This window comes from Misgurnus anguillicaudatus, chromosome 6 (assembly GCF_027580225.2).
Source record: "Misgurnus anguillicaudatus chromosome 6, ASM2758022v2, whole genome shotgun sequence".
Taxonomy (NCBI): Eukaryota; Metazoa; Chordata; class Actinopteri; order Cypriniformes; family Cobitidae; genus Misgurnus; species Misgurnus anguillicaudatus.
In genome coordinates this window covers 6913472-6941466 of record NC_073342.2, presented here as the reverse complement: position 1 = coordinate 6941466, position 27995 = coordinate 6913472, and the positions used below count along the sequence as shown (strand labels likewise).

Genomic DNA, 27995 nt, shown 5'->3' with positions numbered 1-27995 from the left:
CAGAATCTTCATCATCACACAAATCAAAAGAACAACAATGACTTTCATCATCATCTTCATTTGGACACTCACAGTCTTTACTCAAGGTTTGTGTTGTAACATTTTGATCATCATCATTAATTCATTGAAGAGTAAAATATTGATTTGTTTCAGTGTTGTCTTATATTTCATTCTTGTTGTTTCTTTCAGTGTGTAGAGGACAGTACACTCTTACTCAGAGTCCATCAATAACAGTTCAACCAGGACAACAAGTTCAAATAAACTGTAAAGTCAGCAGTGCAGTGTATAGTAATTATTATGGTGATTGGTTACAGTGGTACTTACAGAAACCTGGAGAAGCTCCTAAACTCCTCATATATTTTGCAACAAACCGTTACACAGGAACTCCATCAAGATTCAGTGGCAGCGGATCAAACACAGATTTCACTTTGACCATCAGTGGAGTTCAGACTGAAGATTCAGGAGATTATTACTGTCAGAGTCATCATGAGCCTAGTAGCACTTATGTGTTGACACAGTGATAAAGAGTGATACAAAAACCTCTTTCAGTCAGACTCACAGTGACTGCACTTATACACCTGACAGATACTGCAGATGATGATGCTGATAGTTTATTATACTTACAGATGATTTATTTGTACTATAGTATTTAAATAACAACATTATAGATAATTATACATTAATAAGTATAAAATAACAATCATTTTATAGTTATAAATCGTTTCATTCATTTATTGTATATCTATCAATTTCTGCTGTGTTAAAACAGCTTCAACATGGATTAATTTTATTATTATTGTACTACAGTTTAATATTACAATATTTTAATTGATGATAATCACTCATATAGAGAAACGTCAGTAAGTATTATTGACCACATTTGCTTGAACCCTCATAATGTGATTATAATGGGATTTTTGGAAATAATGTGATTATACTTCATGTGTAAGATTAAAAATGTAGGAATTATTACTCGGTCAAAACCCCCATTTCCGTCCTGTATCATCTGCATTCCTGTGCTCACTGATAAAAGACAGCTTCAGATGATCATACAACACAATAACACACAACACTGATCAGAGGAGACACACAAAATTCGTCAGTACTTATGATGATAAATGCAGACAATTTTAATAACCATTTATCCAAACTGCTTATGCATACTGATGCCACTGGGAGTGCAGGAGTTTAAAATTATTTTACCATATGATCAGATTTTAGGTTTAATATCAAACTAATTTCTGCTTTATTTGCTTCAAAGTCCCCAATAAATAATGAAGCTGTTAAGAGCACAACATACACAGACTCCTTAACTTCAAATGAGAATATAAGAGAGGAAATTATTTTTCCTCACTTGTAATTCAGTAGAAAGCAGTACGACAGCAGATCTGATGATCTTTGAATAATTATGACCAGATGTAGCAACAGGTGATGTTTGCAATGACAACATTTCTTCAATGAGTTCAGTGTTCATACCAATGACGAGAACAAAACTTCATACTTTATGAATTGTCCTGCACAATCCATTAGGAAACGATTCAATGTTTATGAGAATTATAAAATGGTATGCAAATAACTTCATAACTGACTAATGCCTTCATTTATGAGAAGTGAAACTGGTTTGTTTCAGTTCAGATGATTTAACAATCAAACAGTGAGACTGGGAGTGTGAAGTGAAAATCACATTTACATTGTCAAGCAAAAATCCACCGCAACGCCCATATTTATGAAAACAGTCTTTGAGAGTCTTTGAGTATTTGAAAATTGTAAAAAGTTGGAAACGTTGTCAATTGAAGCACGGCGTTCATGCCAGGTGCAAGTTTATATGACTTATTTTCAATTTGATCTTATTGTCACTTGATGCGGTGGAGGATGAAGGAAACATACGACGGATGAATATAATCAACAAATAAACTTTAATTATAAACCAATAAACAGTAAATCCAAAATCACACATAACATTTGACAATGGACAACAATGTGGAGAACAGACAGAGTATATATAGACATGATAATGATGATTGATGGGAGGTGAGGACAAACACAAACACAGTACAGGTGAGGGAGTGATGAGGGTGATGGGAAAAGAAGTCCAAATAGATAATGAACAAGAAAACATGGAGAAACATGCAGGCAGACAGACTGGGACTGTAACTGTCAAGGGGTGACTGAGAACGAACCCAAGCGCAGACAGATTGGAAAAACAATGACAACTTTATTATAACAAAACAGAAAAACAAATAAAAAACACATAAAACAAGATATCAAACACGCTCACTGACCGCTGTGCTGCCAATCATGCAGCCATTCGTTTAGTCTGTGCATCTTGGAACAAGGCCCTGAATGAGCTGAATTGCAACCTTCATCCTCTGGAAACAATGACTTCAAAGACAAAGAGTGCTCTGAAGGAGATTGAGAAATCAATGGGAATTACTGGGAAAATTAAGGAGAAGACTGCATTTGGGCCAACATTGTGGTTCAAATAAATAACATAAGGTACATGGATGGCAAGGGTGACCCTCGTGGCTTTAAGGTCTTTCTGGATCACAACAATCTCCCTCTCGGCCTCATCACATGCTACAGAGGTAATAGACTGCACATTCTTTGCCATGTATGTGGAATATTGTCAAGTCATCATGCCACACTAAAGTCATATCTCTGTGGAGGAACATCCTGTAGAGGCCTGCATGCTAACATACTTGAAAACTTCAACTCTACAGCTGGACAAGTTGAAATGCAAGTTCTGGGTTTGCTTGGTACATTTCTGACTGGACCCTGGATGACCAAATTCTACACTGGTGCAGATGACCAAACTGATTACATTAAATGTATTGAAATGATCAAAGACACTGTGCAGAACCTGAAAGATCAACTACGCTCACCTGCTGAATTCCTGACTTGCACAACAGACCTCTTTGGAAATCAGTTGAATGCTTCAGACAAAATCCTTGAGAAATTGCAACAACCACCAAAAGACACAGTCATGTTCACTCAAATGATGTAAAGCTGTATGAGAGCAATAATTTAAGTACTTGATAAACAGTATCAACAATACTTTGTTGATATATGGACAGTGACAGAGAAAGTAAAACACGAGACAGCCTCGGCAAGATCACATAACATGGATGGTGAAGAGCTGATGGGATGTTTAGTGCGCTGAAGAAGAAAGCTCCAAATGCCACCATCTGCTACTTGTCCTGTAAAATGTGATAACGGCAAAACAACACTGTGGACTATTTGGACAGTTTAGAGAAGGAAAAACAAGAGCTAGTCATCAGGAAAGCAGTGAAGCTGGGGGTCATACAAAGAAGAAAGAGGAGGAAGAAGCAAGGAGAGCTACAGGAGGAATTGCACAAACGTCAAGCCACAAAAGAAAGGAAGAAAAGTGAACAAGAATGGAAGTGTTAGAGAAAAACTTTGAAGAATTAAATGTAGACAAGATCGAGGAAGCATTTCTAGAACTCCCCCCAAAAAAATGAGCTTGATCAAGGAGTTGTTGTGTGGTAGAGGGGTGGGGCATTTATATGTCATGCGTGGGATTTGGGTGCCGGCAGGGTAATTTGTTAATGGGAAAACTCAAAACTGAAAAAAAGAAATAGGCTGTTGGGCCATGAGTGGAGAGGGGTATGAATTTGATGTACATGACACTGATGTGTCCATCTATCCGATAGCAGCAGATGTCATCTTGGATGACTTGGTTGTACAATAGCCTGTTATCAACTCCAGTATATTTGTCATACCAATCATTAATTGTTATGAAAAAACAAGTATGAATGTATATTTGCATTTTAATGGTGTATAAAATATGAATTCATAAAGTTGTCTTTGCTTGTATTGTGGGAATTTTTTTATGAATATGAAAGAACGCTTATTAATTAGTTATTTTTAATTGTTTTCGGTCTGATGTCCATACTGATATAAACAGTCAATTTTCATGATTTCATTTGAAAGAACTATTAAAATTGTACCGTCTGTTAAAATTTCATTGCAAATATCTGATGAAATGAGAAAGTTACAAGAAAAAACATGTGAATAAATAGCTTCCATTGACATCTATATATACATTTTCCTTTTCATTTCTAAAATTAAAATTATCATAACTTTCTCAATCCTCAATGGATTTTTTGTAAAGGGAAATGTCTGCTTTGTCTAGTCAAATTTTAAGCTTTGGGGTTTGAAAATTTTGTCATCATACCTATTCACAGCATTCCCACAGCTGTTCTGTTGCTCATGACGGCCAGAATTTCTTGTTTCTCAAACTGAGAGCTGCATCCTCGCATTTGCAGGCTGCATACGTCATAAAAACTGTCTTATTTCAGAAAATTATCAACTATAAAGTTTTCTATTATACTTAATTATTAGTAAATTGTTGTAATATGCGTATGACCTCTGAATCCAATGCCCAGTTAACTGAAATAAACCAGGCTTGGTAAAGTATGCAGCCTGCATATGCGACCTCCAGAGGATGCAGCCTTCTGTTTGAGAAACGGCCGATGATTGGATTTTGGGACAGAGAAAACTGTTTTGAGGGTTCACAACTTGTTCACACTACACAGTACTCACACTACATTTTTTGGGAAGTAACTGTACTTGAACTTAAGTATGATTTGTCAGTACTCTTTCCACCTCTGGTGGCCAGTCAGCCAGAAAATGGCAAAAAGAAGAAAAGTTGTCCATTGAAGCAGCCTAAAGAAAAGAAGATTTAATCTTAAATTCATCCGTTTTGGCTCATTGAATTAAAGCTCCACTGTGTAGTTTTTTTGAGTTAATTCTTAGCAAAAAGCCATGTGTTCTTTCAAAAGTATGTGCTCATTCATGTGTAATTACTACCACCAACTAATCAAAGTATTATTGTAAGTGTGGAATCTGCTATTTAAAATACATACATATGTAATCTGAGGTACTGAGATAAATGTTTTACATCTTTTCTGACCTCTAGCACGAACACACAGTGTACAGCGCTATTTTTAGCCTTTCATTGATAAAACTAAAACCTCTGATCTTTTGTAGTTTCATTTAACAAGCATGTGAAAGTTCCCCTCAGTAATCTGGAGAGAAGCAGTCGAAAATGGACAAAAGAGACGGATTTAAATACCAAGTGTAAACGTGATGTGTCTCTCTCATTCACTTGTGATCCGATCGACGAAAACACATCTTAATACCAAGTGTAACAGCCCCTTGAATATTTTTCCTTGCTTCGATAAGTGTGTAAGCTACATTTATTGTTGCATTTTGTATGTTATTTAAAGCGGACATATCATGAAAATCTGACTTTTTCCACATTCATCATAAATCTGTGTGCTGTGACGGATCACAGGCAAAGGACATTGCAAATTGTTCATTATTTTTCATTGCTTTTGCTTTGTACTGGAAGCCATGTTAACCTTGGCATAGCACAGCCACCGTACGAGTTAAAACGTGCTCCGAATGGGGGGGCTAGAAAGTAATATTCAGTTCCCAGATAGCACACGTACGTCGCGGAGACGTCTGCTAAATATCGCTTCATCTTCTGTAGATCGGCCGCGAACATTGAAAAGTAAGACGTCTGCAATATCTCTGCAAGACGTCTTGGCGATGTCTTGAAACATTCGAAATTTTTACGAGCTGCATACATCATCTGGAGATCTTGAATCCGAGCAAACGCAGACGAATCAGCTGACCGAAATGCTCAACTCATTTCATTGTTTACACTAATTTCTTGTTTAATTGTATTGAACACAAACAAAAAGATTGAAAAAAAAAACCCTCAGCTGCATATAATTAGCCACTTTTTTAAGAGTTTTGCATTTAATTTGCATTCATAAAATATAATTATTATATACCCTACCTCATATCACGTGTAATATAACATGAAATCATACCCTTATTTGCGTTTAGTCCAGTTTCACTTGCATATTTTGCAGTTCTGACGAGACGCCTGCATTTAAATTGCGTTCATGTTTTAAGTACAGAATAAGACACATAAAGGTACTCAAAGTACCTTGTACACAGAAATAATCTTACTGGCAACATTTTAACAGTCTCTGCACCGTTCTTTAACATAAATCTATATAGATGAAGAAACCTTATACAATGTTAAACCACTTAACTGTCACTGTTCCTGTAGAGGAACACCTAGGTTTACTTCAATATTTTGGATGTAAATGTTTATTGAATCATGACAAACTATATATTTTTGGAAAGGTCTAAGCCTCTAGAATACATATTTCAGCAGTGTTTTATACAATAAATTATGCAGGGAGAGTAATTGATTACTTTATGAAGAGAGTGTGCTTCAAAACATTTATGTCCTGCTAAATGACATTGTCCCACTGGTGGGATGCCTACAATTACTTCAGTGTTTTGCATATGAATTCTTATCCAATCATGACAAACTGTATATCAATGGAAAGCTCTAAGAGTGCAGTTTTCATTTGTCATCATCATTTTGGGAAAATATTGACATAGTGTGAGTCATTCTCTAAAAGGTCACAGGCCCTCAAGCGGGCCCACATTGTTTTTACATATTTATAACACTAATACTCTATCCTAAACCTAAAAATCTTGACAAACTATATATCTTTGGAAAGCTCTAAGAGTGTAGTTTTCATATTTCATCACAATTTTTGGAAAATTATGACGTAGTGAGAGTCAGTTTCTAAAATATCACACGGACACAGGTGGACCCAATATGTTTTTACATATTTATAGCAGTAATACCCTGTTCTAAACCTAAAAAATCTTGACAAACTATATATCATTGGAAAGCTCTTAGAGTGTAGTTTTCATATTTCATAAAAATTTTGGGAAAGAAATGACGTAGTGAGAGTCAATTTCTAAAAGGTCACAAGCCAACATGTAGGCCCAATTTGTTTTACATATGTCTAACACTAAACCCCCACCCTAAACCCCAAAAATCTTGATAAACTATATATCACTGGAAAGCTCTCAGAATGTAGTTTTTATATTTCAAGGTCATCTGATGTTAGAAATAATGTAGTGACAGTTTTTAGTTACATGACCCCACCCCCCATAGGAATGCATATTAATTTTATATATTCATAATTCTAATATCATATTATAAATCTTCAAAAATGTTGACAAACTATATATCATTGGAAGCTTCATATTTCAAAACGTTTTAGCAGTTATAATAATGCAGTGACAGTATTTTATCAATCTGTGACAAGAGAATGCAGCAAACCGTTGACATCTAGTGGCCGTTGTTGGTAAAACCACTAAAAGTGTTACACAAACCTTATTTTTTGTGATTTTAACTTAAAATTTGGATCACAACTGCTTGAGACATATGGCCTCATGTTTACATTATTACTTTTGTGAAACATTTTCATTTTTATAATTTTATTAATCAAATTAATATGTTATTGCATTATTTTTAATTATTATAATAAATTTAAACTGCTTTAACAATTTTTCTGTTAAATATTTTCACCTCCAGAAACATCAGTGAAAAACCTTACATTGTTTAAAACAAGACCAAGATTAGTCTTTTAGACCAAAAAATGCCAAAGTTATATTAATTTGAACCTGCACATCAAATTTTCACCCCCCACTCTAAAGGGTGGAGTGACAGGTAAGTGGTTTTAAAAGACCAGATATTCTTCATGGCTTCATTGCCTGATCAGAAATTATTTATTTATTGTTTAAGTTTGCCAGGTGATAACTGGAATAAACAAATGAGAAAATGTGACCCTCAAAAACTACCACTTACCACACTGGGTAAGAACCTTCTCCACATAACAGGATGTCGGAGGCAATGGCTGAAAGAAACCATCTGTAATTGAGTCCCTGTTGTGGAAGACTTGAGCCTTGTGGATGCTGATGTCACAACGGGCACAGAGGAAGGGGTGTGGTCGACACTCACAACAGTGGATCATGGCTGGACTGAGGTAACATTTCTGGCAGACTGGACTTGCCACATGCTGCTTAGCCACCATTTTATCCACCAACCGGGGTCTCACTTTCTCCCACCACCCTGAGACAAGACTTTTTCTTACTGACCAATCACTGGAGGCTTGCAGTGGTTTTTCTTGGTCATCAAAACCTTCACCCAGTGAGCGCTGTAGCACTTGTAGGAAATTCTCTGTTAAAACAATGAACAGTATTTAAAAAGAACAGGTTATTAAACAAAAGAGAATATCGCTGAACAACATTCATTCTGAAGTTTGTAATAACTGTGTTATCTATCGTATTACATACAAATATGAAATGTGTATTACATTCCTATTATTAATGAACGTACTGTTTTACAGTGCAGGGACAATATAGGACATACCAGCGTTTATGTGAGAAAAGTCATCAGTCATTTCCACACTGGTTTCCGGAGCACTGGAAAGGGAAACATCAGTCTTTCCCGTTTGTCTGTGGCTAAGACCAGCTGTAGCAGAAAAAAACATCTTAAGAATTTAAAACATACATGGCTGCCTTTCAAACATAATGACACAAAGTTTTAGCATATTGTTTTTGCTTATAGTATGTATAGTAAGTATGTAGAATTTTACCCATATTTACATATATTTTCTAATTCACACCCATGACTTAGTGACATGTTTATATATCATTTCAAAAGGTAAACATAGATCTAGAGAGATCTTAATTAACATGAATGAAAAGAAGGTCTTACCTGCTTGCTTTCTGGAGAATCTTGGCCTCCCATAAACAATGTTCCCTTCACTGTCCCTCTTAATCCACTTCACAGTTGGAGGCTGGATGGATGATGCCTCTTGTTGCATGCGAGGCTGGATGGATGATGCCTCTTGTTGCATGCTGGTGACCTCATGCAGCCTTTGGAGTTCATCCATGTCTTCTGCCTGGTTGACAAGACAGTTGATCTCGTCCAAAAGTTGGTTCCGCTTAGGATCTGACATGGCGCACAGAACAAATAAAAGTGCACAGGGACAAACACACCACTAAGAGAAGAGAGGGGAGAATAGATAGGGAGAGAGAACAATACAAAAACGAAAACAGGGAAAATGACAATACAAACGTGGCTCTTAAAAGTGCCTTTTGTAGTCAGCTACTAATTATTAGATGAAACATTGAATTTAAGAACCTGTTGAAAAAGAGAAAGATAAATCGGTACAGAATTGATAACTAAACTACACTACACATAAACAAACACACATAGAGTATAGATTGTGTTTACATGTTGTCATCAATAATGCCTCAAGCCATGGATATGTATAGCACCATGCGCACATATAATAAGGTTATATTATGTCCATCTCAATGTCACGACATCACACAGTGCGCTAAAATATTACCCAACAACAACAGCAACAACTTTATGATATGAGCTGATTGTTTTTGATAAAGTAAGACCTAATATATCTAATTCTAGATTGAGTCCAATACTTACGTATGAAAGTAGAAAATCGCAAAGGTGCTTGGAATCGAGGCGCGCAATGAGGTGTCACAGCTGAAGTAGCTGATTGGCCAACGTGAAGTAGGGTAAGAGGCAGGAACAATTATTATTATTATTACGGTTGTTGTTGTTACTATAATAATAATAATTATTATTATTATTATTATTATTTATCATAAAGCATTATTACAAATATACTGGGCAAATAGTTTTTTTATCAAATTAAATTTGATTGGCAGCCACTGCGTTATTGGTCGGTCTATTTTCATGCGTATAATATAATAATAATAATAATAATAATAATAATAATAATTATTATTATTATTATTATTTTCTACAGCAGTTTCTGATTGGACGTTGGATCTTGGGCGGAGGATGTACGAACAGAAATTAAAACTAAACGGTGGAATATATAATTCGATATCATTAAACTTCGTTAGTTGGTGCGGTTATATCAAAGCATTATTACAAATATACTGGGCAAATCATTTTTTATCAAATAAAACGGATTTGCAGCCACTGCGTGCGTCAAAATCCGACGTTAAGGTTCAGTCTGACCCATTAAAAAGTCTATCTGTAGCCTAAAGCCTGGTGTGTTTTTTTCGCAAGATAATACACAAATCTAGCCAAGTTATTATCATTATTATTATTAATGTTACGAAATTTCCACCACAGACGGCAGATTCGTTGGTTGACCCCCGGCCGCGTCAAAATCCGAAGATGAGGGATTTGCATTGCGGTGTATACGACGGCCCTCTACGTTGAAAAGTGACGCAAAGGGGGTACCTTTTGCCTCGGAACTCGACGCCAGGGGGCAATGACCAAACGTCGATATGTAACCATCACATTCAGACCTGTGTAACATCACACTTTCAGATCTCACACATCTCTACTGAACTCCTCTATCACAGATCAAACATATTTAGATCAATGACAATCAGTCCTATCTCATGCCTACTGAAGATCATACAGGTTATCATAGATGAGTGTCTGAGGAACATCAACCACCACTGGATTTCAGTATTACTGTTAATGTCACAGATATTTTGATACAGAATCAAATCCTGGATTTCTATTCTCTTATCTACATTCACTTATGTAATGTTTTCTTCTGACGTCTGACATCTGATGTTTGTCCACGAGCTCCACCTTGTGGTTCCAATACAATAAGACACAAAATTATTTTTATTGCTCTTCAGTTAAGCAGATCTTTCAAATAACACCTGACTAAAACTGTTTATTTTCACATCTACTGACATCTACTCTTCATCTGTTAAAAAATGCTTGGAAATATTTTGGTAACGCTTCATATTACGACCAGCAATGTACCGCGTCATTAAAACGAATTTACAGTGTACCTGTAACAGCAGAGTACCTCTACAGTACATACTTTTAGGTGTAAGGTAACAATATGTTACATTTGGGGTAATAAGGGGAAAAGAATATGGAAAATGATAAATTATTTATACTATAAGTATTTACAGGGAACCTATTGTAAGATTATGTGGTATGTATGACTTAGGCAATAAGTCTATGGGGAAATTATGTATTGATTTTTTAATGATGTTATTGTGAATTTTTCATATTTGCTACTTACCCGATGAAAGTGTATTGTGTACAGTCGATATATACGATCCATGTCGGCAATGAAGGAGTAGAACATCTCAAGGAGGATCAGAAGAAATTAACAGTATCTGAGATAAATATGAGTGTCACAGCAAAGGGTCTGAATACTTATGACCATGTGATATTTCAGTTTTTCTTTTTTAATACATTTGCAAACATGTCTACATGTCTGTTTCAAGATGACAGAATAAATAAAATGAACTTCTTTGATTTTAGCAAATGGCTGCAATGAAACAAAGAGGGAAAACTTTTAAACGGTCTGAATACTTTCCATACCCACTGTATACAGATCAAAGAGGTACAAGTTGCTATTATTTTTGCTGTAGGCCTACTTGCCTTAAAACAAAGATAATCTAATTAAAGCAGCTGCACTTTTGCTATTATAATACAGTCTATAACGATATAAAAATGTGCTATACAATACACTTTCATCAGGTAAGTAGCAAATATGAAAAAAATCAAACTAAAATTATAACAAAAAATCAATAGAACATATTACCCATAGACTTAAGTCAAACATGACACATAATATTACAATAGGTACCCTGTAGTTACAAAATACTATAAATAGTATAAATAATATACCTACAAGTACATACTGTAGAGGTACTCTGTTGTTACAAACAGGTAAGCACATTGCGTAATATAAAGCGTTACATATTATTTAAACGATTCACGCAATGTGATTTACTAATGTTTGCGAGTGTGATATTACTGGTATATGAGCCTTTATTTAATGCTGAAAACGCATGTCATTTTGAGCTTAAAATGGCTGCAATCGTTGCTGATAAGAGAGACATCAGCGCAGAGGATATTTTAACATGTAACAGTTTATTTGGAATGTCCGAGGAGCATATTATTTAAAAAATACTGTTTTCCAAGCCATGTCATTTTTTTGCTGGAGTAAATAAAATAGTAACTGGGAGAAGTCACACAATAGCAGGTGTTTCAAAACTTCCTGTAACTCTTCATTTTTTTTGTCTTCCGGTTCTTTTCAGTGTACTACGGCTTCGTTAGCTGGTATTTCACCCCAAATTTTCAGCTAAGATGTCGGTGGTGCTGAACTCAAGCTCATCAAGTGTTAGATCACCCACAAGAGCATCAGCTCTGCTTATTTATGACCCTGAACCAATTTGCGCTGCTCTTAGATTGTTGGTCATTATGGAAATCAGCTGTTGCAACTGTGTTATTTAATTTGCAAATTTTTTGTAAATAGCCCACAGATAGTACCACTCCGCTTTTTTGGAATTGCGCTCTCGTGCTAATTTGCCCCATTTAGTAAATCTGGCCCTGTAACATGTAACAATAAGTATGTAACAATGAAATGTCGTCCAATTTAGTAATCACTCATATATTTTAAATTTTAAAACTCAGCTGACATATCTCTTACCATTCTAATAAAAACATTAATCTTACTGGTCTATAAATAAGGCTTTATTGTGGTACATAGGCAGTCATTTAGGCACAACAATAGTTTTCTGGTTGAATGTTTAGCTCTACATCTACATCACATTCAAAATTTCCTTAGGGTGGATCTTCAGCTATTTCTGCCTCACAGAATGTAAACAATATTGTCCTTCTCCAGTAGGCTGTCCCTATCAACGGCTTTGGGCCTCCACAAACCACCAGAATGCAGGATACAACATCACATTATTTCCAATTCTCTGATATCTGAGCCACCAACGTGTGTGGCTGCGTGCGCGGCATATCACCCCTGTCAAAATCTCACTTCAAGGTTTTTTGAAAAGTTGTCAGGTATGTTAACAAGGAGGTGCTGCTGACGATGGTTTACAATGGCGACCATCTACGAAAAAAAGAGAAATTCATTTTTTTCTAAATTTCAATTCAATTCATTCTAAATTTATTTGATCAAAAATACATACCTGTATAAACCTTAGCATTATTTCTGTTGACCATAAGTGGTATTTGTGTGATCAGTGTTGTGTGTTATTAAAGGTGTATGAGTGCAGTCACTGTGAGTCTGACTGAAAGAGGTTTTTGTATCACTCTTTATCACTGTGTCAACACATAACCATCATGATAACTCTGACAGTAATAATCTCCTGAATCTTCAGTCTGAACTCCACTGATGGTCAAAGTGAAATCTGTTCTTGATCCGCTGCCACTGAATCTTGATGGAGTGTTTGAGAGTCTTTGACTTGCAGATTGAATCAAGAGTTTAGGAGCTTCTCCAGGTTTCTGCAGGTACCAGGCCATACAAGTATATGAACCAGTACAACCGTTGCTCACTTGTGTATTTGTTTTGCAGTTTATTGTGACAGATTCACCAGTCTGAACAGTTTTAACAGCGGGAGTTTGAGTCACAGTTATCTGTCCACTGACACCTGTTACAGTAAAACACACTGTACCATTAACTTTACACATTACACTTTCAATAGTTTAACATTTCTATTAAAAAAAACTATACCTTGGATAAAAAGTGTCCAGATGAAGATGATGATGAAAGTCATTGTTGTTCTTTTGGTTTGTGTGATGATGAAGATTCTGTTCTGTTCTGATCTCAGTCATGAAGTGTTAAACTCACAGCACTATAAACACTCACACATCACTGAAGCATGACAACACAATGCAAAGAAGACGACAGGAAACTTCTGCTCATACAGGCTACTACACTATCATTATTCAATGTGGACTTGCATGCCAAAATATTCTGAATAATAGAATCGTATATAAATAATAAATATAAAGTTTTGAATAAAAATAAAAACAAATGTTCAAAATATTCAAAATTAATTTATCTAAATTTGCAGGAATGTGTATGCAGGTTGAAGAGTTATAAAGTGTTCACACAACACAAGTAAATAAATGAAAACTAAAAGAATCTGAGTGAAAACTGCAGAAAATACACTGATGATAAACGAAAATTTTTACTAGTTTTGTGCTTGGCATTTTACTTTTTTTAAATGTTGTATATTCTGCTGTAGTTCGTGTTCAGTCAAGTGTGTAGAGGTTTTTGTACAGTCGCTCTATTAGTTTGTATCACTGTGGTACACTTTCGGCAGCGGCACCAGACTGGATGTTGGCAGTAAGTAAAGAATCCAATAATACATTTAATACAATAAATAACTGTTTCTAAATATATACATCAGGAATGAAACACAAGAAGTGATGCATGTTTAGCATATTTATTTGTATTAGTAAGATATAGAGCACCCTGTTTTTTTACTAATATTTGTTTGTGTTTAATCATTTGTACATATAGATACTTAAAAAAGTTTGTGGATATTACATTTATATAAACTCAACAGTCTTATTTTGTTTAGGCTCAAATTATGTTTTGTTAACAAAGTGCAGCTCCATTTTATTATTTGGTGTGAAGTTGAAACTAACTGGGTTACAAATATATTTATAGCATTTGGTAAACAGTAAATTAGACTTTTCAAATTTCAAGCTTGTTTATTGTTTACAACAGATTTTTATTGGGCTGTTTGTTTAATGAGATTGATTTCATATTCACTAGAATTTAATTTAGACTAAAATTCAAGTTAGAAAGCGTTATCAAGTGCAAGACTTAATGTCACAAATGATTTTTAAGTGTATGCTAAACTTGTATTCTGTAAAAATAGATTATTTTAATATTATTTATAAATGTTATACATTTATACACAGTATTAAACTAAAACTGTCAAGAATTTAACTGACTGTCCTGTATACAATATTTCAAATTTCTTAATATTTTCTTTCACAATAATGAATGTGGGTCAGTTTCACAGACAGAGCTTAAGTTTTGTCCCATGCTAAAATGTATGTTTGAGCTGTCTTAACTGAAAATGGTTTCACTGAAATATCTTAACATATCAGTGCCATTGTTTTGTCTCAATGTGCACACCAGTAATGTTTATTGTAAGGTTTGTTTGTTAAAACTAAAGTGTGTTTATATAATTAAGCCCTAATCCTTTATTTATATAAACCCTGTCCAGGAAACCGCCTCTAAATATTTTCATTTATATTTTCATTGAAGTAATTCAGTGATTCAAAGCCTTCCGATGAACATGACAAAAGTGATATTAGCCATATAATGCAACTATTAAAACATTCTTCAGGAGACCTAAACTTTCTTCATTTATTATGATCTTTAATGTTTAACGCAGAGAGAGTGAAGTTATTTTTTCTTTCTTGTGTGAGTTATTGATTATTGATGTGATTGTCAGCCAACAGTCCCCCTAAAGTGATCGTCCTGCCGCCGTCCAGTGAAGAGATTTCCACAAAGCAAGCAGCAACACTGATGTGTGTGGCCAACAAGGGCTTCCCCTCAGACTGGAGTCTGAACTGGAAGGTGGACGGGATCAGCAGCAGGTCTCAGTACAGCAGTGTTGCTCTCCTGGAGAAGGACGGTCTGTACAGCTGGAGCAGCAGTCTGACTCTCTCTGAGCAGGAGTGGAGCTCAGTGATCTCAGTCAGCTGTGAGCTCACACAGAAAGACCAGCGTGATAAAGTCACTGGAGAATTGAGGAGAGATCAATGTTCACAGTAGATCCACTCACTCTCTCCTCTGTCTCACATCAAGACTAACAGACTAACTGTGTTTCTCTCTCTCATCTCACATCTCTTTTCACAAACAACACAAGTCTATGTCTGCTTTATTTAATCACTCATGATTGTATGACAATTCATCAAATAAAATCAGATTGTATCTTTATGTCTTTGACTCATTTTGCCTGTTTTGAATATGAAAGCTCACATTTTATAAATAAACCTGACTCAATGAAGCATGAAAACACCTGCAGATGAAGTAATTTTACATAACTGTCAGTCAAATGAAGAACCTTGAACATGAAGTGATTGGTGTGTTTAGTTTGATTCTCATGTGACTCCTTCAGTATCTGTGTTACAGATGTTGACTAAATGATACTTACTGATGTTTCTCTATATGAGTGATTATTTAATATTTTTAATATTTTTTTAATATTGTGAATTAAACTGTAGTACAATAATAATATAAATCATACAGTTGTGTTCAAAATTATTCAACCCCCAATGCTGTTAAGGGTTTTAGGGAATTTAGTGTACATTTGTAATTGTATTCAGAATGAAATCCTACAATGACTTAAAGAACCATATGCAACTAAAATGACATCAATTGGTTTTGTAATATAGTAGTAAATGTTTCTTTTGTGAATTCTTCATTGACACAATTATTCAACCCCTTAAAGAACTACCACTCTGAAGAACAGAGGTTCATTGAAGTGTTTTCAATCAGGTATTGAAAACACCTATGGATGTCAGGGAACAGCAATAAAGCCTAATAAGCACCAATTAGGCAGCTTTAAAATGACTGTGATACTCAACTCCTTCTAAACATTTACTGGTGTGGTTACAAACATGGTGAAGTCAAAAGAATGGTCCAGGAAGACAAGAGAAGAGGTGATTAATCTTCACAGGAAGGGCAATGGCTATAAGAAGATTGCAAAGATGTTAAACATACCAAGAGACACCATAGGACGCCTCATTCGCAAATTCAAGGCAAATGGCACTGTTGAAACGCTTCCTGGTCGTGGCAGAAAAAAGATGCTAACTGCGACTGCTGTGCGCTATCTGAAGCGTAGAGTGGAAAAAAGTCCCCGTGTGACTGCTGAGGAACTGAGAAAAGATTTGTCAGATGTGGGTACTGAAGTTTCTGCTCAGACAATACGGCGCACCCTGCGTACTGAAGGCCTCCATGCCAGAACTCCCAGGCGCACCCCCTTGCTGTCTCCAAAGAATAAGAAGAGTCGACTGCAGTATGCCAAAAGTCATGTGGACAAACCACAGAAGTTTTGGGATAGTGTTCTGTGGAAAATTAGAACTGTTTGGGCCCATAGATCAACGCTATGTTTGGAGGAGGAAAAACAAGGCCTATGAAGAAAAGAACACCTTGCCTACTGTGAAGCATGGTAGGGGGTCAATCATGCTTTGGGGCTGTTTTGCTTCTGCAGGTACAGGGAAACTTCAGCATGTGCAAGGTACCATGAATTCTCTTCAGTACCAGGAGATATTGGATGACAATGTGTTGCAGTCCGTCACAAACCTGAGGCTTGGGAGACGTTAGACCTTTCAACAGGACAATGATCCCAAGCATACCTCCAAATCCACTAGAGCATGGTTGCAGAAAAAAGGCTGGAACATTTTGAAGTGGCCATCGCAGTCACAAGACTTAAATCCGATTGAGAACCTCTGGTGGGACTTAAAGAAAGCAGTTGCAGTGCGCAAGCCTAAGAATGTGACTGAACTGGAGGCTTTTGCCCATGATGAATGGGCGAAGATACCCGTAGATTGCTGCAAGACACTTGTGTCAAGCTATGCTTCACGTTTAAAAGCTGTTTTAACTGTAAAAGGATGTTGTACTAAGTACTAAGATTGAATGTCACTTGGGGGTTGAATAAAACTGAAAATGATGTGAGCACAGAAAAGACATTTGTGGTTATTTCATTATAAATGTTATGTTATATTTGTCTGACCTACACATGCCTCTTTGATGTAATTGTAAGCAGGATGACTGAATGATCAAAATCAATGTCAAACCGGCCAAATCAATCAATTTCAGTTGGGGTTGAATAATTTTGAACACAACTGTAGCTAAGCCATACCCCCTGTAAAGCCGTTTTGAGATTCATGTTCTAGCATCATATGTAGTATTTTATGACAGAAGTCCAAATGACAACATGCAAAAATAAACATGACTTTTTACCTTTGTTGATCACAAGTCGAATCCAGTCTGTTTCAGATTATCCAATGACCATTTTGTCCACAAATGCGTATATCCGTGAAATATAGATTGTTTACATCAGATTTCGTATGAATGTCTGGTAATACAATATAATATACAATCTGAAGACTATTTACATCGTAACGTGTAAGGGTATATGAGATTACACTCCGTTAAACACATGAATCCGCCTTCAAAGTTTGTATTTAAAATAGTGAGGCAGTATAATAGATCATCCAAACAGCGCCTTCGAAAACGTGATGTCCTTTAGAGATGTTATCAATCGCTCGCTCGTTCCTCCATCAGCCAATGACTTCATGGAAAATATTGATAGACAAAGCATGTAGCCAATTATATAAAGAATACAACGATCTCTGTGTAACTTCTGTGTGTTTTGCGTTTAGACTCATGCTGCGCTGCAAGAACTGACATAGAGATGACGTACTTTGATGTCATCCGACTGCGGCGCCGCATAAAGTCAGTGACGCGGCTGACGTACGATGCGGCTGACTGTTATTTGTTCCGACCCAGCTTCTTTTATTTTTCTTTTGTTTTGTGCGCCGGAGCTTTACAGCTTTACAGGGGAGATGCACGCTATAAGTTTGAAAAAACTTAGCAAACATGTCGGAGGAACAGGGCAGCCGCGTCACTACAGTTACGTGACTTCACGCTCGAGCTGGAAGAGAAGACAATGCTGAATAAAGTCGTAATTCTGCTATTTTTGCACCAAACTGTATTTCCGATGCTTCAACACAATCTTCCTGACCCACTGATGTCACATGGACTACTTTGATGATGTTTTTATTACCTTTCTGGACATGGAAACCATACATAGATTTTCAATGAAGGAGATAGAAAGCTCTCGGACTAAATCTAACAATAAAACATCTTAAACTGTGTTCCGAAGATGAATGGAGGTCTTCCGAGTTTAGAACGACATAAGGGTAAGTCATTAATTACATTACTTTCATTTTTGGGCAAACTATCCTTGTTTGGTAGTCACGCTGTTCCCTTTGGGGGCGGAGGTGAAAACACAAGCTTATACAGTATGTAAATATACACAGACAATGACGCCCCCCGCTGCACGCTAGAATCTCCGGAAAAACAAGCCTTTTTTAAAATGTACGCTTTTAAATATACAAAAACTGCTATCTCAAACATGGAGAGGCTTCTTCGTGATCTCAACTAACAGATTCTGCAATAAAAGGAAATCACAAATTTTGAAAAAAAAACTTTGTTTCTCATTTTCTCGAAACTTGGGCTATGTTTACACGTGGGCGGCTATTTTCATAAATGGACATTTCAAGCTCTCCGGTTTCAAAAATAATATCGTGCACACATGTCAGTTTTCAGAAAAGTGTTTATGTACACGTACCCGTGCATATATGCCGTCAAGATAAGCTCAAGCCCACGTAAGCCAATCACCGGCAGCGCTGGTAGTGACGCCAACTGGTTCTTCATGTTGGAGGGAGGTGTTGTTGCAGTAGGTGATCGATGACGTCAAAGTACCGCGAGAGCGAGTTGAGGAATCACACGTAGAGGTCTAATTTCGAATCGCTCTCGCTGTACTTTGACATCATCCGTCTGTTGGTTCATGCAGCGTCGCATGAAGTCAAACACACGTAAAATTGCTGATCTCCGAGCACTCGTCTCTGCTCCTCTACATAATGGAGCAGCTGTATTTGCCAATACAAACACACGAAACGAGTTTGCACGAACATAAATGTGATCTTGGAAGCATTCAGAGTAGCAGTCACACATGTAAACATAGGTCGCACTTTTGACGTAGGTGCGAGCTCTGGCGCATACTCTGTGACGTTGCCTGCTTAAACATCCGTTTATCTCAGTGTACATGCAATCGTGCAACCGAAGATTTTCAAGATCTCCACTCTGGCCGGAGTTTTTAGAAACAATCGGTTTCAGAGGCGAGTTCTCCGTTTGCGTGTAAACGAGGGGCACAAACGAAGGTAAATCTCTCAGTTTTTAAAAATAACCATGTACGTGTAAACAGAGCCTTGTGCTGCCGACTTGTGTCCCTGGTTTCCGTGACGGGTCACATATTACAACAAATTACAATTAATTAAGTATAATAGTAAACTTTAAAGATGTCTGAAATAAGTCTTTAGGTGTGTTCGACATCGGCTGTGGCTGGATGTAACCGATCGGCGAGATTAGCCGCGTGCAGGTGGGGAGGAGCTGAAAACGGAGACGTGAAGTCGGACGCGCTGTGCTCCCCGTAGTTTGCGGCTTTTACGTCAAGCATGGCTGATCACGTGCCGTTTGCTTGCTTTATCGCAATAAACATGATTTGTAAGATGTAAACTACATAAAAAGTGAATTATACTGTTTTGAATGTCCGTGTATGAGCATGAGTGGAACTGAAGAGGATTACAGCATCTGTTTTTACAAGAATAAAGAGTTCAACATAAGCATATATTATTTAAATACCAATGTAGTGGGGTCTACGTTTTTTATCCATTTTATTTTGATGAAGATGATACAATATAACATCGCGACTACATGAAAAGAGCTTTAACTGTTATAAAAATACAGATTTGTGAGCATTTGTGGAACTAAGGGCGTAAAAATACACACGAAACACACGTGAGTGTTGTCATGTGGTGAATCCGACCAATCGTGAAACAGCTGTGTCGTCATTACAGCCCGTGCAGCTCCTCTTCGGGAACTGCGCTGGCTAAGTCAGGCGGCTGATCTCGAATCGCTCTCGCGGTACTTTAAAACCATATGACACAGTCACGTGCCTGCAGCGCCAGCTTAAGTCGGACAAAAGTACTAACCAAAATGCACTGCTTCAAGTCAGCCGCCGATCGGTCTGCGCAGCGCCGCATGAAGTCGAACACACCTTTTATGATGTGTGACGAGCGTCCTCTGAGGAATCAGCGTCGCCCTGGCAACAAACACAAAACACCTGCACGCCCTCATCGCCGGCTGATCGTTCACAGCTGCTCCCAATCACCCCACAATCATATAAGCAGCATAAGCTGAGAAGACAGACAGACTAAAGTTGTAAAGTATTTGGGATTATGGATGGATTCTAGGTTGACCTTTAAAATACATATTCAGAAAGTGGTAGATAAAAGTAAAAAAAGTAATAATGTTCTAAGGTGTTTGGCAGGAGTCAAATGGGGCGCAAGTCGAAAATCCTTGCAGCGCATATATAAAGCTCTGATAAGATCAGTGTTGGATTATGGATGTATAATATATGGATCTGCGTCTTTATCCTTGATTAAGAAAATAGAAGTAGTGCAAGCTCAATCACTAAGAATCTGCTGTGGGGCTTATCGATCCTCTCCAGTATCAGCATTGCAAGTAGAAGTAGGAGAAATGCCCATGTGTATACGAAGATTACAGCTGACAATGAGTTATTGGGTTAGTTTAAAAGGCCACTTAGAGAGTCACCCAGTTAAGGATATACTAAAGGAATGCTGGGAATATGGGAAAAATAATGTCAGAAGTTTTGGTTGGATAGTAAATAAGGATGCTACAAATTTGGGTATTATCCAAATTGAAGTTAGTCCAACTGTAACTGTGCCTAATGTACCTCCATGGTTATTTCCTGTGCCTATAGTTGATCTTTATTTGCATCAAGTTAAAAATGAAATGTCTATTCCTGTGGAAAGCTTTGTACAACAGTATCTGAATGAGGTGTACTCTTCAATGATCCAAGTGTATACAGATGGATCTAAGGATCCAATATCGGGACGTACAGCTTCAGCAGTATATGTGCAAAGTTTTCAAATAAATATCCTAAAAAGGACTTCTGATTTTGCTTCAGTTTTCACTACTGAACTAATAGCTATCTTACTAGCCGTCCAATGGGTGGAAGAAGCTCAACCATCAAGGACTGTCATTTGTTCAGACTCACTGTCTGCTTTAAGTAGTTTAAAAAGTGGACAATCTGCCTCAAGACAAGATTTAATCTATGAAATACTAATGTATCTCAATAGAATTCAAAATATGGGAATAATCTTGAGATTTCTTTGGGTACCTGCACATGTAGGTGTAGAAGGCAATGAAAAGGTGGACAAATTAGCCAAGCAGGCTTTGGAGCATGTGGATATTGATTTTAAAATTCCACTAAGTAAAACCGAAGTAAAAGGAAGAATTCGGGAACTAATGAGCATCAAATGGCAAGAGATGTGGGATGGGGAACAAAAGGCAGACACCTTTATAATATTCAAAGACATGTTGGTAAAGGAAGAATGGTTAGGAATAAGAGGAATGATGAAACTATTATTTCTCGACTCCGAATTGGACACTGTGGATTAAATCAATATTTACATAGAATAGGGAAACATCAAACAGGTTTATGTGAATTTTGTAATGAAGAAGAGCCTGAGACTGTTGAGCATGTAATAATGAAATGTGGGAAATATAATAGAGAGAGAGAAGAATTATTAAATAAAATGAGAAACTTTGGAAACAACAATGTAATCCTTTTAGATTTACTCAATTGTACAGGAAAATCCATAGTGCAAACGGAATTAATTAGGTACCTTAAAAACACAAGATTAGACTGTAGAATATAACAATTAACAAAGGTTTAATGTTTAAGTAAAATTAGTGTATTTAAAATGTGTTTTTTTTTTTTCTTTAATAAATGTCCTCCGCTCTATATAATGCTCCACACTCCAGTCCAGTTGGTGGCGGTAATACACCATAAGTTGGCTTGTCAACCGCCAATAAACAGTACAAGAAGAAGAAGAAGACAGGGAGGCCCTGTCCCAATATACGCACTTCTGCCCTTGTGCCCCTCGTGTGCGCGCTCTCGCTAACGGGTGCAAGACCGTAGGGTGTCCCGATTCTCTAATGGTGCTCTCCAGGGGTGATCATAAGTGCACTTAATGCACCCTTTTCGCAAGTGCGCATCAGACCGCACTTTGCTATGGGCTATTACCCAGAATCCTTGTAGTGTCCTGATATTTCCAACAGCTAACCAATGAGGGAGCGAAAGGGTTGCTATGGTCGGACGCTGGCAAAACTCAGAGGGAAAACATTTAAAATGTTTACTTCACAAAGATAAGTTTAATAAGGAATTTCATACTCCTAAAATAATAGAGTTCAATGGCTTAATTCAGTTATTGTGTCACAAAACACATAAGTATTAGTGATAATATTAGCTAACATTTTACTTTATAGTACATTTATTGTGAAATTACTAACAGCTGGAAAACGCTCTGAGCGTGTAAACCAGCAATCGATCCGCAGGGTCATGAGCAGGGTAGAATAATTCATTTCAAAGCTTGTCATTTTACTTTTAAGACAAACATTTAAGATATTCTTATGTAAATATTTGAGAATATTAAGAAGTGTTTGAGAATTGCACTTGAAACATTGTTACGAACTTCTTATAATTTATCTAAACTACTTTACAATTTTTTTGTCATAAGAATGTTTTCGTGAATCCAGCCCCAGATCACGACAGAAGTGACGTAGATAGTGACGTGTGTCAAACTGTCCCAATTCTGCCCTTCACCGCTTCGGGCCCTTACGCACTTACTCTGCTAAGTGCACTTTCAACAAGTGTCCACTTCGAGGAAGACCTTAGGGCTTAGTGTGAATATTGGGACAGGGCAACAGACTCTGGTCTCCAGCCGAATGCCATGCTGGTCTAACCCTTGTTCTTCTCTGTTCTCCCTAGAAAGCAGCGACTGACCGACAGCCCACTTTGAAGCACGTTTGGACACCCACTTTCGATTGGACTCAGCACCAGAAGAGCACTTTGAGCACCAGCCACCACGTACCGGCTTACCTACCTTCACCCCTTTTTGATTAAATACAAATAAATCGACCCTCCGGGGCCTTGTTCACAAAGCATATCTTGTCGAGTGATTCTTCACCCCGTGACAGATGTATGCAGCACGCAAATGTGAGGATGCAGCCCTGGCCGTCATCAGCAACAGAACAGCTGTGGGAATGCTGTGAGTAGGTAGGATGACAAAATTTTCAAACCCGAAAGCTCAAAATTTGACTAGACAAAGCAGGAATTTCCATTTACAAAGATAGATCGATTGTAAAAATCCGTTGAAAATTGAGAAAGTTATGATAATTTTAATATTAGAAATCATAAGGAAAAGTTATATATAGATGTCAATGGAAGCTGCTTATTCACATGTTTTTTTCTTGTAACTTTATCATTTCATCAGATATTTGCATGAAATTTGAACAGACGGTACAATTTTAATAGTTCTTTCAAATGAAATCATGAACATTTACTGTTTTAGTCAGAATGGACATCAGACCTCACCGAAAACAATTAAAAATAACAAATTAATAAGCATTCTTTCATATTCATATTTTTTCCACAATACAAGCAAAGACAACTTTATGAATTCATATTTATACACCATGAAAATGCAAAGTTGATAACAGGCTATTGTACAACCAAGTCATCCAAGATGACATCTGCTGCTATCGCATAGATGGACAAATCAGTGTAATGTACATCAAATTCATACCCCTCTCCACTCATGGCACAATAACCAACAGTCTATTTCTTTTTTTTAGCATGGAAAGTTTGAGTTTTCCCATTAACAAATTACCCTGCTGGCACCCAAATCCCACGCATGACACACAAATGCCCACCCCTCTACCACACAACAACTCCTTGATCAAGCTCATTTTTTCTTCTGGGAGTTCTGGAAATGCTTCCTCGATCTTGTCTGCACCTAATTCTTCAAACTTTTTCTCTAACACTTTTCGTTCTTGTTCACTTCTCTTCCTTTCTTTTGTGGCGTGACGTTTATGCAATTCCTTTTGAAGCTCTCCTTGCTTCTTCCTCCTCTTTCTTCTTTATATGACCCCCAGCTTCACTGCTTTCCTGATGACTAGCTCTTGTTTTTCCTTCTCTAAACTGTCCAAATAGTCCACAGTGTTGTTTTCCGTTCTCACATTTTACAGGACAAGTAACAGATGGTGGCATTTGGAGCTTTCTTCTTCAGCGCACTAAACATCCCCATCAGCTCTTCAGCATCCATGTTATGTGATCTTGCCGAGGCTGTCTCTTGTTTTAGGTTCTTTGTCACTGTCCATGTATCAACAAAGTATTGTTGATACTGTCTTTCACGTTCTAACATTATTGCTCTCAGACAGCTTTCAATCATTTGAGTGAACATGACTGTGTCTTTTGGTGGTTGTTGCAATTTCTCAAGGATTTTGTCTGAAGCATTCAACTGATTTCCAAAGAGGTCTGTTGTGCAAGTCAGGAATTCAGCAGGTGAGCATAGTTGATCTTTCAGGTTCTGCACAGTCTCTTTGATAATTTCAATACATTTAATGTAATCAGTTTGGTCATCTGCACCAGTGTAGAATTTGGTCATCCAGGGTCCTGTCAGAAATTTACCAAGCAAACCCAGAACTTGCATTTCAACCTGTCCGGTTGTAGAGTTGAAGTCTTTAAGTATGCTAGCATGCAGGCCTCCACATGATGTTCCTCCACAGAGATATGACTTTAGTGTGGCATGATGACTTGACAATATTCCACATATATGGAAAATAATTTGCAGTCTATTACCTCTGTAGCATGCGATGAGGCCGAGAGGGAGATTGTTGTGATCCAGAAAGACCTTAAAGCCACGAGGGTCACCCTTGCCATCCATGTACCTTATCTTATTTATTTGAACCACAATGTTGGCCCCAATGCAGTCTTCTCCTTAATTTTCCCAGTAATCACCATTTTCGATTTCTCAATCTCATTCAGAGAACTCTTTGAAATGATTGTTTCCAGAGGATAAAGGTTGAAATTAAGCTCATTCAGGGCCTTGTTCCACAGCGGTCAGTGAGCGTGTTTGATATCTTGTTTTATGTGTTTTTATTTGTTTTTCTGTTTTGTTATAATAAAGTTGTCATTGTTTTTCCAATCTGTCTGCACTTGGGTTCGTTTTCAGTCACCCCTTGACAGGTACATTCCCAGTCTGTCTGCCTGCATGTTTCCTCGTTCATTATCTATTTGGACTTCATTTTCCATCATCCTCTTCTCTCGCTCACCTGTACTGTGTTTGTGTTTGTCCTCACCTCCCATCAGTCATCATTATCATGTCTATATATACTCTGTCTGTTCTCCACGTTGTTGTCCGTTGTCAAATGTTACGTGTGTGTTTGGATTTACTGTTTATTGGTTTATAATTAAAGTTTATTTGTTGATTATTTTCATCCATCGAATGTTTCATTCATCCTCCACCGCATCAAGTTACAATAAGATCAAATCTTCTGTTTTTCTTTAGTGTTAAAAATAAGTCATATAAACCTGCACCTGGTATGAATGCCCGGCTTCAATTGAAAACTCTCCTACTTTTTACAATTTTCAAAGACTCAAAGACTCTCAAAGACTGTTTTCATAAATATGGGCGTTGCGGTGGATTTTTGCTTGACAATGTAAATGTGATTTTCACTTCACACTCCCAGTCTCACTGTTTGATTGTTAAATCATCTGAACTGAAACAAACCAGTTTCACTTCTCTTAAATGAAGGCATTATTCAGTTATGAAGTTATTTGCATACCATTTTATAATTCTCATAAACATTGAATAGTTTCCTAATGGATTGTGCTAGACAATTCATAAAGTATGAAGTTTTGTTCTCGTCATTGGTATGAACACTGAACTCACTGAAGAAATGTTGTCATTGCAAACATCACCTGTTGCTGCATCTGGTCATAATTATTCAAAGATCATCAGATCTGCTGTCGTGCTGTTTTCTACTTAATTACGAGAACAGATGAAAAATAATTTGCTCTCTTATATTCTCATTTGATGTTAAGGAGTCTGTGTATGTTGTGCTCTTATCAGCTTCATTATTTAATGGGGGTTTGAAGCAAATAAAGCAGAAATTAGTTTGATATTAAAGTGACACCATGTAATTTTTCAACCTTCATAATACATTTTCAGGACCCTTGTGATAGTACATCGACTTTAAATAGGTTGAATGACATGTCTACCATAGCCTGACGGGGTCTGTATCACTTTTACTCGTATTTTAAAACTTAGGGTTTGTGGTAGTAACCAGAGCACAAAAAAAACTACAAAATTCGACTGCTTTACGGCATACGTCACTTCCTCCACACAATTTGTTTTTAACGTGAATTTTGCTGGAGGCTACTTAAGGAGTGTAGAGAGCAGTTTCTATTATGTGACTCTGTGGCACAGTCTTTAGTGTCACGGACCTATGACACGGGCGACCCGGGTTCAATTCCCCTTTAAGGCAATTTTTTTATATAAACTGTTGATTCATACATAAATGCGATGTTCTTTATAAATTACGGCGATTATATTGCATATAGTTCCCTGTATTCAGATGCTGTGTTCACGTATTTACCTTTCTTTTTACTGTGTCTATGATATTTACATTACAATCCAGGATGCTATAGCACTCAAACTTGCTCACAGTGTAAAACCAAACCATATTCATTCACCAATCAGATCCGAGCGTTTCTCTCTTCTCTCTTCCTCATTTGCTGCGTTCCGCTGTCACTCGCGTGACGTATTACAAAGCGGCAGACCTAAACGCATCGGTTTACTTGGATTTGGAGCGATTTTCGCACAAAAAAGAGGAATAACGAGCGCCATTGCGGAAAATCCTGGTGGCGAGGGAGAGAGAGAGGATGCAACAATATTTGTTTGGAAAAAGGCAAGAGTAGTTGTAAGGGACCGGTATATGTCAAAATTTGATTGATTTATGACCCCCTTTGACAGGGGGCGGGACTATCAATCAAAAGCTGTACAATCTGTCTAGGTTTGAGAATGGTATATCAAGGGTTTTAGACAGCGAGTATCCTGCGCGTGTTTTACGATGTGTCAATCAGCTCGTTGTTTTTCCTGTGTGTGTGTGTGTGTGTGTGTGTGTGTGTGTGTGTGTGTGTGTGTGTGTGTGTTTTGTCAAGCGAATGTTTTATTGCTGTCAAAAATAAGTTTATAGTTTTAGACTGTCCAGGTTCTGTCACTTTTTATGACCGCAGTCTCTCTTTTCCCATCCGTACTCACCAGCCCTCAGCCCCCACTGCGTATCTCACAGAGGGGTCCGGTGTTCAGCGGACCTGTGTGCTGATTTAGACGAAAATCTGTATATTTTAAACTAAATAAAATTTTAGCCGCTTCATGAGATCCGTGAGTCTTTTCACGACCCCTGCTCACTATGTTCAGGCGTATTAAAGCTCGATCACCGGTGGTGATAGAGAACGAGCCGAGTGCGCGTTCATATCTGTCGTTTTAAAATAAACGTAATAAATGTAATTCTGTCCGCTGTTGCAAAATAAAGATTTATTTTAGATTTAGGGGTTTCTTG

At 37.2% G+C, this 27995-nt stretch overlaps 2 protein-coding genes and 1 gene segment (V, D, J or C); 1 reads left to right on the top strand and 2 right to left on the bottom strand.

Moving 5' to 3' along the window:
- Positions 1–27995, bottom strand: part of LOC141364420 (immunoglobulin kappa light chain-like) — an 83053-nt gene that overhangs the window by 2232 nt on the left and 52826 nt on the right. The window lies entirely within an intron of this gene.
- On the top strand, positions 38–15485 carry LOC129434451 (Ig kappa chain V-III region MOPC 63-like). The segment is given in 4 exon segments: positions 38–86; positions 190–511; positions 14002–14036; positions 15163–15485. Coding segments are annotated over 4 exon segments (729 nt in total).
- LOC141364254 (uncharacterized) lies at positions 7620–9490 on the bottom strand. Its single transcript, XM_073868423.1, has 3 exons — positions 8624–9490; positions 8276–8377; positions 7620–8083 (listed from the first exon to the last, which is right to left on the bottom strand). The coding sequence occupies exons 1-3, from the start codon at positions 8865–8867 to the stop codon at positions 7701–7703; spliced, it is 729 nt and encodes a 242-aa protein (XP_073724524.1). The 5' UTR covers positions 8868–9490; the 3' UTR covers positions 7620–7700.

What these genes read in the sequence shown, in the direction of transcription:
- LOC141364254 (XM_073868423.1), bottom strand. Translation starts at nt 8,867, where the DNA reads ATGTCAGATCCTAAGCGGAACCAACTTTTGGACGAGATCAACTGTCTT. An exon ending in ATTCTCCAGAAAGCAAGCAG is followed by an intron (nt 8,378 to 8,623) that starts GTAAGACCTTCT and finishes TTTCTGCTACAG; the next exon opens with CTGGTCTTAGCCACAGACAA. An exon ending in CTTTTCTCACATAAACGCTG is followed by an intron (nt 8,084 to 8,275) that starts GTATGTCCTATA and finishes TTGTTTTAACAG; the next exon opens with AGAATTTCCTACAAGTGCTA.